Source organism: Mycteria americana, chromosome 13 (genome assembly GCF_035582795.1).
Source record: "Mycteria americana isolate JAX WOST 10 ecotype Jacksonville Zoo and Gardens chromosome 13, USCA_MyAme_1.0, whole genome shotgun sequence".
In the NCBI taxonomy this organism is placed as follows: domain Eukaryota; kingdom Metazoa; phylum Chordata; class Aves; order Ciconiiformes; family Ciconiidae; genus Mycteria; species Mycteria americana.
In genome coordinates, this window is record NC_134377.1 from 3,788,479 (window position 1) to 3,801,601 (window position 13,123).

A 13,123-nucleotide genomic window follows, 5' to 3' on the forward strand; every position below is an offset into this window, starting at 1 on the left:
TTCAATGTCAGGTTGGACGGGGCTCTGAGCAACCTGATCTATTGAAGATGTCCCTGCTGATTGCAGGAGGGTTGGACTAGATGACCTTTAATATTCCCTTCCAACCCAAACGATTTTATGATTCTATGATTCCCCATCCTCTCAGTGGATCTCAGGCCTGACTGATACCTGTCCTATTTCAGCTTTCAGTCTTGATCTACAAGAGACAAAGAGCAGAAACCAAAACTGTTGGTGGATAAGCCAGGAACAGCAGCAGGTTGAAAGCACTGGATTGAGGAGGTTTTTGCCTGAGCAAAGCTTCTCCAAAGCAGAAAAGGCAGCTGGTTGTTGTAAAGGCATCCACATGTTGTAAAGGCAGGGAACACATAAGTATAGAGCTTTAGATGCGTAACCAGTCATGGTGGCCTCTGGGGCTTTCCCTGTGCTGTGTTTCTTCTGCTTGGCTCTGCCCTACAAGTTGGAGCATCCTTTAGCATCACCACAATTGCTTCCACTGTTTCAGGTGTTTGATGCCCGGGACTGCACCACAGCCCATGGGATGTTCAATTATATCTGCAACCACATCAAATACGCCACCAACAAAGGGAACCTCAGGTGAGCCACCAGGGAGTCACCAGGGTTTATATCCAAAGGCCTCTGGATGTGTGTCAACCCAGCTCTGGGCCCTGCTGGCATTGTCTCCTTCAGCAGCCGCCGCACAACAGGATGGTTGTAGCCCGAACCTGTACTGGGGGCTGTTAGAGGGACATGATATCAGGGGAAGGTGTCCTGCTGGTCCAAGTATATCTCTTCTTGCTCTCTGTGGGACCTCAAAGGGCAGATTTTCCAATTATTTCTCCTTTCCTATATTCTGCATCAAATGCAGGGCACAGACTGCCCTTCAGATCTATCTGAAACCCCATGTTAGCAGCCAGCTTCTGCCTGGAGCTGAATAGCTGGAAACACCCCAAATTCCAGGGCTGGAGTGCAGCTGGCCATGACTTTTTCCGGTGAAGGAAATACAATGAGTGTTTGGGGCTTGTCCAAGGCACAAGCAGAGGTGGTGCACAGGGTGGTGGGCAGGCAGGGGCAGCACTTTTCCCCCGCAACACTTTGCCATTCCTCTGACGACCCCTGTCCTCTGCCCTTGCAATGTCCTCGGCGTTCACCAGTGCTGCCTCTTCCTTCCAGATCTGCTATTACCATCTTCCCGCAGCGGACGGACAGCAAGCACGACTTCCGCATCTGGAACGCCCAGCTCATCCGCTACGCTGGCTACAAGCAGCCCGACGGCACTATCCTGGGAGACCCTGCAAACGTGGAGCTGACGGAGGTACCGGCTGAAGCCATCCTTCCTGGGCACCGTGGGCATGGGGCTGGTGGGGGCACGCAGAAGCTCTGACCATCCCAGGAGTGAGGGTGCTGGGTCACGCAGGGTTGATCGCACCCACTGCAGTGCCACAAAGTGAAGCTGGATTTGTCTCACCCTTGGATATTTTCCCAGGAAAAAAAGATGTTTCCACGCATGCAGGAGTTGGCCATAGCTGCACCGAAAGACTCTTATCTCATTTTGCTTTTGCTGAGAAGGGGTCACTTAGTGGTGCTGAGGGAATTGCTGCAGGAGGACATGCGTGCCCACTGCTGTCCTGTGCCAGTGGGACGGAAATGAGATCTGCCTTTTGCCACTGTCCGTTGGCACTGCCTGCACAGCACCAGTGCTCTGCTCAGCTCTTCCCAAACCCTTCTGCTTTTCTCACCCATTTTCTCCTTCACCACTACAGGCACAAATAGGGTAAGCAGCTTTTTCAGAGCCGTGGTCCTACCTGGGGATCTAGTTCTAGGCTCATTTTGAGCCCAAATTCCCCTTACGTGGCCATGGGTTGGCTGTGACAGGCAACCCCGTGTCAGAGCTCCCTCGGATGGAGGTTATTACTTGACCATAAGGGCTGAGCAGAGATGCTGTTAGGAGGCACTGCTCAGTGCCATGCAACTCCCTGCCCATAATGCTTGAAGAGCAGGTGATCTGTTGGGACTTCTAAACCCCGCTTTTGTTTTGCTTGTAGATCTGCATTCAGCAAGGGTGGAAGGCACCGCACGGGCGCTTCGATATCCTGCCTCTGCTCCTCCAAGCCAACGGCAACGATCCAGAGCTCTTTGAAATCCCCCCGGAGCTCGTGCTGGAAGTGCCCATCCGGCATCCCAAGTAAGCTCCAAAACTGCTTGAGGGGATCAGCAGGACTCAGCTCCTCTGGTTTCACCCTAAGCCATCGTCTGTGCTTGGCCTTTCCTTGTTGTGGCTTGGGTGCTTTACCCAAGACCCTCTTCCAGGTCTTGCCTCCACTCTGATGTAAAGCTGACAGAGCCTGGAGGTGGAAAGCAAGTTGTGACCTGGTCTCAGGGCTGGTTTCCCTTTCCTCGAAGTCTCCCAGGACTTATGCCACTCTGTAATGCCCCTGATATATCACTTTCTCCCCATAAACAGCCCCTAAGGGAGATATTGCCTCCAGGAACCTTTCTGCTCACATGTCCTTCAGCCTGGTGGCTGGTAGCAAAGTAACCTCCTCCAGTCTCCTGCCTTCATTGGGCAGGGGAGGTCTGGCTGATTGCTTAACCCTGTTGTATCCCGGCAGGTTTGAATGGTTTAAGGACCTGGGCCTGAAGTGGTATGGCTTGCCAGCAGTTTCCAACATGCTCCTCGAGATTGGTGGCTTGGAGTTTTCCGCCTGCCCCTTCAGTGGCTGGTACATGGGCACAGAGATCGGGGTCCGGGACTATTGTGACAACTCTCGCTACAACATACTGGAGGTAATCCCCCCCCCTCGAAGAGGCTAGGCACTCCTGGGGTGCAGTGGGTGTGTGTGAAGTTACTGGGGAGCAGGCAGGACACTGGGAGAGTGTTGCCTTGGGGGGGAGAGTACAGGACATCCAAGTGTCCCTTAGAGAGAGCAGTTATGTTCTCCTGGAGCCACATGGCCAAGGGTGTGATGGGCTGGCAAGTTTTTTTGTGTCCTATGGGGCCAGCTGGTATCTAACACAGCAAGTGTGATGCCTGTTGAGCTCCCCATAGACTGCTCAAAGCATCTTATGGGTCAGCAGGCACCTCATCATGTGCTTGATTGAGGTCAAGTGCGAAGACGTAGTGGGTGCTGAGGCACTTGGTGACTCCTCAGGGACATGCCTGCTCATGGGGACCCTCCAGCTGGCCCCTCTGGAGCACTCTGCCATGGCTTGGGGACTTTCCACACTGGGGACAGGGTGAGTCAGAGACAAAGCCAAGCCATGGGGAGGTGCTGGTGCAGGAGATCTGCACCCAACAAGGGTGGCTCCTTTGCCCTTCCAAGGAGCATGTTGTGTTACTTGGAGGTCCTGCATCCCTCCCCAGTCGCTTGAAAACCAGAGGGGTGAGAGCGAGTGTGTGTGTGTGTGTGTGTGTACATGCCCGTCTGTGATAGCGTCTGGGGGAAGGACTCCAGGTAGAAGAAACGGCCTGAGAAAGAACAGAGTTTGGGAGCAGCGGGTGGTCTGGCATGGGAAGGGGTGCAGGGGACTGTTCCTCCCAGCACATGGATCTCCACCATCTCCTGCTGTCCCACAGACCCACCCATTTCCTCTACTCCCACAAAGAGCAACTGCTCTTGTTGGCCCTTTTCAGCAGCATTTAGTCACCTTCCTGTGCTCGGGGGAGGAAGGGAGGTCAGACTGGCCTTGGTCCTGTCATGGAGAGGAAAAGGCAGGACCACATCTTCTCAGAGGAAGGCAAAATGTCAGCCCTGCATTGCAAGTGTGCTGCCCTGCCCTGCGGGTGCCTTGTGTCAGCCCGGGTCCCTCCCCTGGGCTCCTCTCCCCAGGCAGAGATCTTCAGTCCTTGGTTCTTGGCCATTAAAAGTGTTCACCTTCTACCATGTTTTGTTACAGCAAGTGGCCAAGAAAATGAATCTGGATATGAGGAAAACTTCATCACTGTGGAAGGACCAGGCCCTAGTGGAGATCAACATTGCCGTGCTGTACAGCTTCCAGGTACCAGAGTAGCAGGACTCTGTTGTGTTTGGGTCAGGCTTGAGGGACACAAGTATTGGATGGGACAAGGATGGAGACATCTGCCCAAGGACAATGGGAGCAGCTGATACACTCGGCTGAAATTGTGCTGTGCCTTCCTATTTTTGGGCTGTTCTGCAGTGAAATTTAATAATCTCTGTGCCCTGGATGTTGCAAAGACATCACTACCAGCATCTGTCCTCTGCTGGTCCGCAGGGATTGCCCCGAGGGGGCAAGATCCAGCCCTTCTGTCCCATCCATGAGGCAAGAATTGGCCCAGGTTCTTCTCCCACTTGCACTTAAAGGTTGAGTAGCAAAACTAGTCCTTGGCAACCCACCTTCAGAGGGGGGAAGTCCTTCCCAGAGCTGGATCAGAACTGCTCCTTGAGTTGTGCAAGCCATGAAAGAGTTCTGCGAGGGGCTGACCAGGGCATGCTCCATCCCATTCATGCCATCTTAGTCTTTGCTTGGCCCATGACAAATAACAGGAGGAACAGCCACCCCATAGCGCATCTACTCAGGAAGGACAAGGGCAGCTTCTCAGCCCTGGAAAATGGCATTGCTCGGTGACTGTGCTCCTTGGGAAGACCAGGGTCAGCAGCCACCCAGTGTCATCTCCAAAGATAGTCCTGTAAGACCATGGGAATGAGGCATGTTTGGGTCAAACAGCTGCAAATATAAAATTTTGGCTTTTGTCTTCTGGGGAGTATTAACCCACAGTTGTTGGCTCTGCTGTCTTCTCCCTCCAACAGAGCGACAAGGTGACCATTGTGGATCACCACTCAGCCACCGAGTCCTTTATCAAGCACATGGAGAATGAGTACCGATGCCGTGGAGGCTGTCCTGCCGACTGGGTGTGGATTGTCCCGCCAATGTCTGGCAGCATCACCCCAGTTTTCCATCAGGAAATGCTCAACTACCGTCTCACACCCTCCTTTGAGTACCAGGTACTGTCTGACCTTACCTTCCACCAGTGCTGCACGCCCAAAGGTATAGCCAACAGCAGGGTGGGAGCTGGAGCTCAGAAGATGCAGGAAGGAGAGGGACACCATCTAATCCCTTCAACAAGCTGTCCCTCAAGGCAGTGCAGTCCATGAACAAGTATAATTCATGATTCCCCCTAATGTGGGGTAGTAACCCCCTGGATGTTACACCTTTTCCCAGGGCAACGGCTTTTTGCCCCTCCATGGGAACACGGGACATGCTGAGGCCCCAGCTTTTACCCTTGGAAGAGGAACTAGAGCTCCTCCCTTTGGAAGTGCCTGATTTTGCACTTTGGGGGGTAGGTGAGGAAATGACCTGGTAGTCACCATAGCCCTCCTCCCTCCAGCCTGCAGGTTTGAGTGGATGGCTCCTGCCAGCTTGGGGATCCAACGATGTGATGGGGGGGCTCCTGCCCAGCAGGCCAAGCAGCGGGCTGAAATGCTGGTGCTGGAGTATTTAACACTTCAGACCATGGGAAAAAGGGCCCTAAGCAAACACACCCTCATTAGCCAACCATCCCTGCTCCGGTGGTTTTCACACAATGTGACCTTTAGTCAAGAGCCCTTAAGGAACAATCACAAAACAGGAGCAGTCTGTTCATTTCTATAACCAATCCACCAGGAACCCCGATGGTTCCTGGCCCTGATTACAGACAGCCGCCTGCGAGGGCACTGAATTAGCTTCTGTGCGCTTGTTCCTTGCTTCAGCTGCCTCCCCTTCCCAAAGGGCCTCTCAGAAGAAAAAAAAAACGGTGGGCTGGGGAGAGGGAAGGGTGTGTTTCTATCACCTCTCCCCTTCTGGCGTTGCCTGCCTTCTTTTTGCTCGTGGTCTATTAATGCCCATCTCAGAGGTGAGAAGGCATTTGGCCAGATGCTTGTTACAAGCCAGCAAGGTTTTATTATCCTGTAATTTTTCTGTGCACACTCCATTGCCCAACTGCCCCAAGAAACCCACGGGGCTCCAAGGATCAGGGACCTATACAAGAGATCAAGAGCTGTGAAGAGGTTCAGCTAGGCCTCCCCGTCACGACTAGAGGAATTCAACACTCAGTGCTGTGGATACAGCACTTCTCAAAGCTCTGAGCACTGCCCGTCAGCCGCTGCTGCTCTTCTCTCTCCTAGCCGGACCCCTGGAACACCCATGTCTGGAAAGGGGTCAACGGGACGCCTACCAAGAAGAGGGCCATTGGCTTTAAGAAGTTAGCAAAGTAAGTACCAGTGGGCTCTGAAAAGCCCTGGAGTGCTGGGGGGTGGTCCTGATCTTGGGCAGCTCTGTTTGCTGTGCTGTTTGATAGCTCTACCCTACGGATGTGTGCAAACTGATGGGTTGTGAGCCTGGATCTCAGGCCACTGGAGGCTTTAGCTGCCAAGAGGGACATTTGGAGAAACAGGCAATCCTCTGAACGCCCCATTAGACCACCAAAAGGTGTGTGACCAGGTGAATACTAGATGTCGCATATAGTCTCTTCTCCCAAGCTGGTTCATTCTCCAGTAAGGTGGTCTTCAATGCTCGGGAATGGCTTTCTCCCTCTTTGGGGGTACCTTGCCCGCTTCTCCTTTCACAGCCTCCTGGGGCAGAGAGATCACTCATCACTGTTGAGGGCCACGCTGGCACAAGCGAGGTGAAACTCGTGTCCGTATTTCTCTTTCTCTCGCTGACTCTTTAGCTACTTGAGAAGCACTTGTCTGCAGGGCGTGTCTAAACCTCCAAACACCCACTTTGCAAGGAGGGGAGAGTTGGAATGAGGAATCTCCCTACAGGTAGCAGATGGATCAGGGCCGAGCTGAAGTTTGCACTTCATGGCCAGTTGACCCCTAGCAATGGACCACGTGAGTCCTTCTCCCTGCCAAAGCTCCTAGTCAGCAGGGGTGTAGGAATGAAGAGTAATTTGGACCCTTTGGCTGATGCTGGCCTGAATGCCTCCCCCGTGGGCCATTGGCAGAGAGGTTCTTGTAAGAGCTGCTGGCTCTGCGGCAGCAGAGCCCTGGACCAAGACTGGGGAGGGCTGGGTCTGCCCAGGGCTGGGTGGCCAGGCTGCCAGGTGGCCTTGTGCTGCTCACAGCATCTCCCCACACTTCGGTTTCCCCGAGTCCCTACTGCCAGTTTGTTCCCACTCTTCAGCTGTCACCTTCTGTACGCTCTTTTCCGTGGTGCATCCATAAACATGATCAGCAGCTGATGAATGTGCTCCTTAGGCTGACACTGGTGCCTGGGTCTGGGCTGCAGCCCGGGGCTGGTGGAGAGCGCAGGAAGATTAATTGAGCCATTGAGTTAGAAGAAACAATGCTTTTATTTGTGTGTGTGCGCGATTGATAAATGATTTTATAAAAAAGTGAGCGTGGCAGGTAATTTAAAAAAAAAATCTCTATTGTTCCTGATGTAGGGGGGAGGAATTATTTTTGTAATTCACCATGAATCCTGCCTAGATCTGAGCTAATCAGCTGAACAAGTGGCGGACTGAGCCCGGCGGTCCTGACTGTTGCACTTGGCACTGGTCGCAGCATGATCTGGGTGCCTGTTCAGACAGGCTGGGCTGGTTCTGGCCAGATCGGAGCACTCAAGCCTGCAGTCCCTGCCCATCCTGCCCCTTCCCTCCCCCGGGGCCAGAGTAAGCACTGGGAAGAGGGGATGCTACCGTCATGGGAAAGCAAAGGGGCAACTTTAATATGCAGAACTACTCTGAGGAGTGATTGTATAGCAGCAAATATAAATGCTGCTGAGGCTGCCTTCGACATGGAGGGGAGCTGCCTGGAGGAGGCAGGACATACCAGCCTGGTGGGGTTTCTGCCTCTTCTTTCCTCCCTTTTTTTTTTCCCAGGTGATCTTTCCAAACCTACAGCATTTCTTCCCTCCTTGGCAGGAGGAGCAGGGGGAAGCTGGGCTTCTCTTCTTCTGCCAGTGTCGCTAGTCCAGCTGCAGTCTCCATTCCCCATAGCTGGTCTGAAGGGGATGCAGGCGTCCTGTTGAACCTGATCACCCAGGGCAAGGGCTGATCAGCCTGTCGAAGTGAATCAAGCAGCCCTTATGCTTGCAAAGGCCACAGAGATGCTTTGTGCTGTCTCAGCCCCCCAAAACTGCCCCTTCCCTATGGCAACATCCCAGGCTAAATCCAGACCTGCCTTTCTGGTGGTCCCATTTAAAGGCTTGATGGCCCATTTAGAAAAGGTGAAGATATTCTGCATTTAGGAAAAATAAGGTTGATGTCCAAATTCTGTGATTATGAATGGCCCTAAAATAATAAACTTGTCACACTGGCCTCGGTGCCCCACCGTGCAACCCAAAGCTGGCTGATGATAGCCTCCCTTGTCCCCCATTGCTGTGCTCCCACTGATGCCAACCCATCCAGCAGCGTTAGCATAGATAAGGAGCCAATGTTTCTACTGCTGCATCACCTTGGCCAGGGTTAGAGAGGCCCCTGACCCCTCAGGGCCCCTCTGCCCTGCTGTCAGACATGAGCCAGTGGAGAAAACTGGAGCAAATGCATCCAGTCATGACTGCAGCCACAGGAGGCAGACGGCTAGACACAGCCCTGCAAACGCTCAAATAAATGTGCAGCCTCTCAGCCTCAGGAGAGATGTTCCTCTGAGTAAAGTTCATAGCGTTGCTGGAGTGCAAATCAAAGGGACCACAGACAGCCGCGTCTGACCTTCTCAGTGTCTCGGGGCTTTGTGTGTGATGTGTGGAGCCCGGGTGCTTCTGCTCGGCTAGGACACCTCCTGCAGAAAGGTAGCCAGGTAGGATTTAAAGACACGAAGAGATGGAGAAGCCACTGTTCCTCCCATAGCTTGGGCTCTGTTTGGCCTCCAGCTTTTCCTCTGAGGTTATCTGGTTTCTGCTTTCAGCGACTGTTGCCTCTGATTCTTCTTCTGCTTCTCTGTCCCTGCAGAAAGACCACCTCCACACCTGGTTTAGCATTTTCCTCCTTATACCCATTCAGGTATTTCACCTCTGTGTTCAAGCTCCCCCAACCAGTCTTCCTCTCTGACAAGTCCAGACGAACACGCTCTTCCATAGCTTCCCTGTTTGGCACATAACAACAAAAAAGTGATGCTGCAAGTTTTTAAGGCAGGCTGTTCATTTAATAATAAATAAAATGGTGTGAATAGCTAAGGCACTGACAAGGACGCAAGCTCTCTTACCAAGATTTATTCTTGCTTCCTAGGGCTGTGAAGTTCTCAGCCAAGCTGATGGGACAGGCCATGGCCAAGAGGGTCAAAGCAACCATCCTCTACGCCACTGAAACAGGGAAGTCGCAGGTCTATGCAAAAACTCTGTGTGAAATCTTCAAGCACGCTTTCGATGCCAAGGTATTGTACTAGCGCCCAGCCCCTGCAAGATTATGTGTGCAACTGGGTGGCCCAAGGAAATACATGGCTGTCGGAAAATACATGGCTCAATGCATGTGGAGCTTACCAGCTGCCAAGGGTCTTCAGAAGCTGCCAGGATGTGACCTTGTGGGTCTGGACTGAAGCCTGCACATGAATAGCATTTCCAGCGAATGCTCCTGCAGGCATTGTGGCATACATTTGTCTTCTGCCACGGGGTGGTAGCCCCATGGTTTGTCCATGTCCCCTGAGGCTCTTGTTCTCATCCTCCCTGTGTGGAGATCTCTGCCAGTGCACTGGCATGGAGTCAGCGAGGAGATGCTGCTCCCATCCCCAGGTGGACTGGGGACCATCCCAGGAGACTGGCTGGTGGTAGAACTCCCCACCGAGGGCCTCTTGCTAACATCTCTGTTGCTCCCAGGTGATGTCCATGGACGAGTATGACATCGTGCACCTAGAGCATGAAACCATGGTCCTGGTGGTCACAAGCACATTTGGCAACGGAGACCCCCCTGAGAATGGAGAGGTAGGACAGAACGCAGGGACGGGTGACCACGGCTGGCACACGGGCAGAACAGAGGTGGTGGGGAACAGGGCAGAGCATCCTCTTTTTGCTCAGCCTGAGCTGGAATGCCCAAAACAGGTCCAGGTTCTGTGTGATACCTGGTGCTGTGCCTGCCTGCCTCCAGCCTGCTCTGGCATAGGGATATCTACTTATTCCCTGCTGTGAGACAAGTAACGAATCTGTTGCTAAATTCATCCTGTACAACGGATGTCAGTGCCACACAAAAGGTGCCGGCCCCTTGGCTGGGGAGCTACGACCTCGTCCAGCCCTGTACTCCAGCGTTGCAGGCTGCTGGGAACAGCAAGCAGAGAGCAGAGCCACAGCACAGGCTTTGGTCACGGCTTCGTTTCCTGCAGAGACTGGCAAAACTGACGGCCTTTTTTTATTTCTTCTCTGTAGAAATTTGGCTGCGCATTAATGGAGATGAAGAATCCCAACTCCAACTTGGAGGAGAGGAAGTAAGAGCACCCCAAACCCCTCCCTTTCCACTCAAAGCCCCGCTGCTGGGACAGCCTGCTGCTCTGCTTTCCTCCTCTGGGAAGGGAGTGTGAAATCCTCATGCAGGTTTCAAGTTTGCAAAGGTCCAAGGGATGGGACCTGCCTGGAGAACCAGGGGTGGAGGGTGGAGGTCCCAGGGAGGACAAAAGCACTGAGTCAGGCACGCCTGGGGACTCCAGCTTGTAATTCCCTGGGCTGGCATTTTAAAGCTTCTCTCTTCAGCTGTAAGAGGCAGGCATCTATGAAAAAAACAAATAAAAGCAGGAATTCCCCCAAAATCATTGAATCTGAGAGCTGGGCCTGTCCAGGAGACACCAAAATAGTAAGACTTGGAGGTAGAAGGGAGTTCCCAGCTATGTGGGTGTAGGTGGGGAAGGACTTGAGAACCAAATTTAACTTCTTGCATCATGTGAAAAATATTTCTAGGGAAAATAAGAGCTGTTATAAATTCTGGCTGTGATGTTTGTAACAGTGAGCCTGGAACCGGTACCTTGGAGACAGGGGCTGGGGTTTTAGAAAATCCCCCACTGGTGGAAGATGAGCCTCGAGCATCTCGATGCACGTCCCAGAGGCTGGGAAGGGAGGGCAGCTGGCACAGCGTTAATCAGTTGGGGCCTCCCCTTATTTTAGCTATTAAGTACAATATATTTTGCTTAACTGGGACACTGCTCTGCTCTGGAGTCTCTCCCGAGTTAACGCAGCGATGCTCGTAACTGGCAAAAGGCTGCTCCTTGCTGAAGGCAGAATTAGCACTGGCCGGTGATGCAGTGCAATTTAACCACCCTGACTTTCTGCCTGAGCAGCGCAGAGCAGTGCTGGTGGGGCTGCAGAGCGGGGACAAACACCGCCGGGCAGGGCAGGGACCCACTCGTACCTCTCCGCTGCCGGCGACGCAGCAGCCCTGAAGTGGTCTCCTTGCTGTGCAGCCAAATCATCTGAGGGATCCCCGCAGGGCTCACGAGCCAAAAACCCATTAGGTCTCTAATGGCCTCGTGCCTTAATGGGGACAGCTGACGAAACGGGACTGCAGGCTGCCCTGGAGGTGTCTGGATGGAGAAGGGCCATTTTGCGCATGGTTCTTACCCCAAGAATCTTCACTTTTTGGGGCTGGGCTGGTGCAACATTGGGTTGGATGCAGAGGTGCCACCCCTGGCAAGCCAGGCAGATTTGAGGAGGACAAAAGCACCCGAGCTCGGTGCTGGCTGTCCCAGTCACCTCTAAATGTAATTTAAGGGACTGGCAGGAGTTTCTAAGAGCCAGGACAGCCTGTGGCTTGGTTACCTGACAGCAAAAGTGGTCAGAGTGCTGGAAACAGCGACCTGCGAGGACAGATCAAAAGGGTGAGAGCTATTTTATCTGGAGGAGACAGAAATGCAGTGCGGTAGCAGACTTCACATACAGAAAAGGTGACTGCAGAGGCGGAGGGAATAAATTACTCCCTGTGCCCCCCCCCCGGGACAGGCCAAGAGGTCATGGCTATGGATGGTAGGAAGAGATGCTGACGTTAAGCATGAAAAAAAGCTTTTGCAATGAGAAAAGACGGCCTGGAGGAGACCGTCTGTGGAAGAAGGGCAGCGTCAGCCTGGCGTCTGTAGGAAAGGGCTGGATAGAGCAGCTCCTGCCCATGCAGCCCATGGACTCCCAGCTCCATGTCCACCAGGGGATGCTGAGGGTGGCTGAGACCCCGCAGGGTGGGGATCGGTGGCCCCTCTAAGCCACAGCGTCTCGAGGAGCCTGCCAGGGCGCTGCGGCTGTAGCTCTCTAACCACAGCCTGGGGGTTTTGCTATGGTTGTATATTTGGTTCCTTCTGTCTTACAGCAAGGGTTTCCCAAGGGTTTTCAGAGGCATTCATAAGCTGTTCCTATCTAAGGACCTGCTGTTCAAATGCAGCCCATCCTTCAACAGTCACCCCCTGCCACAAGGACCCATTCATTTCAGGAAACGCTGCTGGTGCCCCGGCCTTGGGCCCAGCAGCCAAGCGGGGAATGTGGGCTTCATGCCCATCTAAACTGGTGGGCTGTGCTGCCCTGCCTTCACCACGTCACCCGGGGTGAGGACGTGGCCCAGGGACAGCGGAGAAAGAAGTGGGTCCATCCAGATGGAGTGAAGCAGAATAGCATGAGAGGTCTGGGCAGAAAGGAGGAGGCTCTGGAGCAGATAGGGAGCACGGGGCTCTACGGCCCTGGTAGTTATTTTGCTCAGGGGTTGTCTCCTCTGCGTGGTGTGCCGGGTGCTGGAGGTCTGCTGTGACTCATCCACACACTACTGCTTCATTGCTCTGGCAGTATATTTAGAAACTCTTGTGCAGAGCAATTTTTGAAGATGGTTCAATTCAGAAATACTTCTGCTGTTGTCAGATTTTTTTCTCTGCTCCCCTTCCCCCTCCTCATCCCCTCTTCTCTCACTCCTTTTTTTTTTTTTTTTTTACTTCCTATGAATGAAAAAACCTTCAGAATATCTGTTCAGACATATACCCAACCTTGTGTACAACCAGGGAAGCACAGGGTAAAGCCACAGGACCTGTCAGCTCTGCACTGCTGGGGACAATGTGGTGGCCAAACCTGGGTCAACCCACTGGGAGGTGGCTGGAGGACCCCACGGAGCAGACCAGGTCCAGCTGGGGGGATGCAACATACGGGCTGCTGTGGCTTACCCCTGGGAGGGAGCACATTTCTCTGCTCTAGCCCCTGATCATGGTGCCTGTTCATGAAATATTGAGCCCTGAGCTTGAGCCTG

The 13,123-nt window shown here is 53.3% G+C and overlaps 1 protein-coding gene across 2 annotated transcripts in view; it reads left to right on the forward strand.

Moving 5' to 3' along the window:
- NOS1 (nitric oxide synthase 1) overlaps nucleotides 1–13,123 on the forward strand; it is a 39,037-nt gene that overhangs the window by 18,213 nt on the left and 7,701 nt on the right. For both annotated transcript variants that reach the window (XM_075515873.1, XM_075515874.1), the window contains exons 6-15: nucleotides 503–594; nucleotides 1,171–1,312; nucleotides 2,043–2,182; nucleotides 2,610–2,784; nucleotides 3,895–3,996; nucleotides 4,767–4,961; nucleotides 6,120–6,205; nucleotides 9,161–9,305; nucleotides 9,745–9,849; nucleotides 10,288–10,346. In XM_075515873.1, coding sequence (XP_075371988.1) covers nucleotides 503–594; nucleotides 1,171–1,312; nucleotides 2,043–2,182; nucleotides 2,610–2,784; nucleotides 3,895–3,996; nucleotides 4,767–4,961; nucleotides 6,120–6,205; nucleotides 9,161–9,305; nucleotides 9,745–9,849; nucleotides 10,288–10,346 — 1,241 coding nt within the window. The remainder of the gene's footprint in view (nucleotides 1–502; nucleotides 595–1,170; nucleotides 1,313–2,042; nucleotides 2,183–2,609; nucleotides 2,785–3,894; nucleotides 3,997–4,766; nucleotides 4,962–6,119; nucleotides 6,206–9,160; nucleotides 9,306–9,744; nucleotides 9,850–10,287; nucleotides 10,347–13,123) is intronic.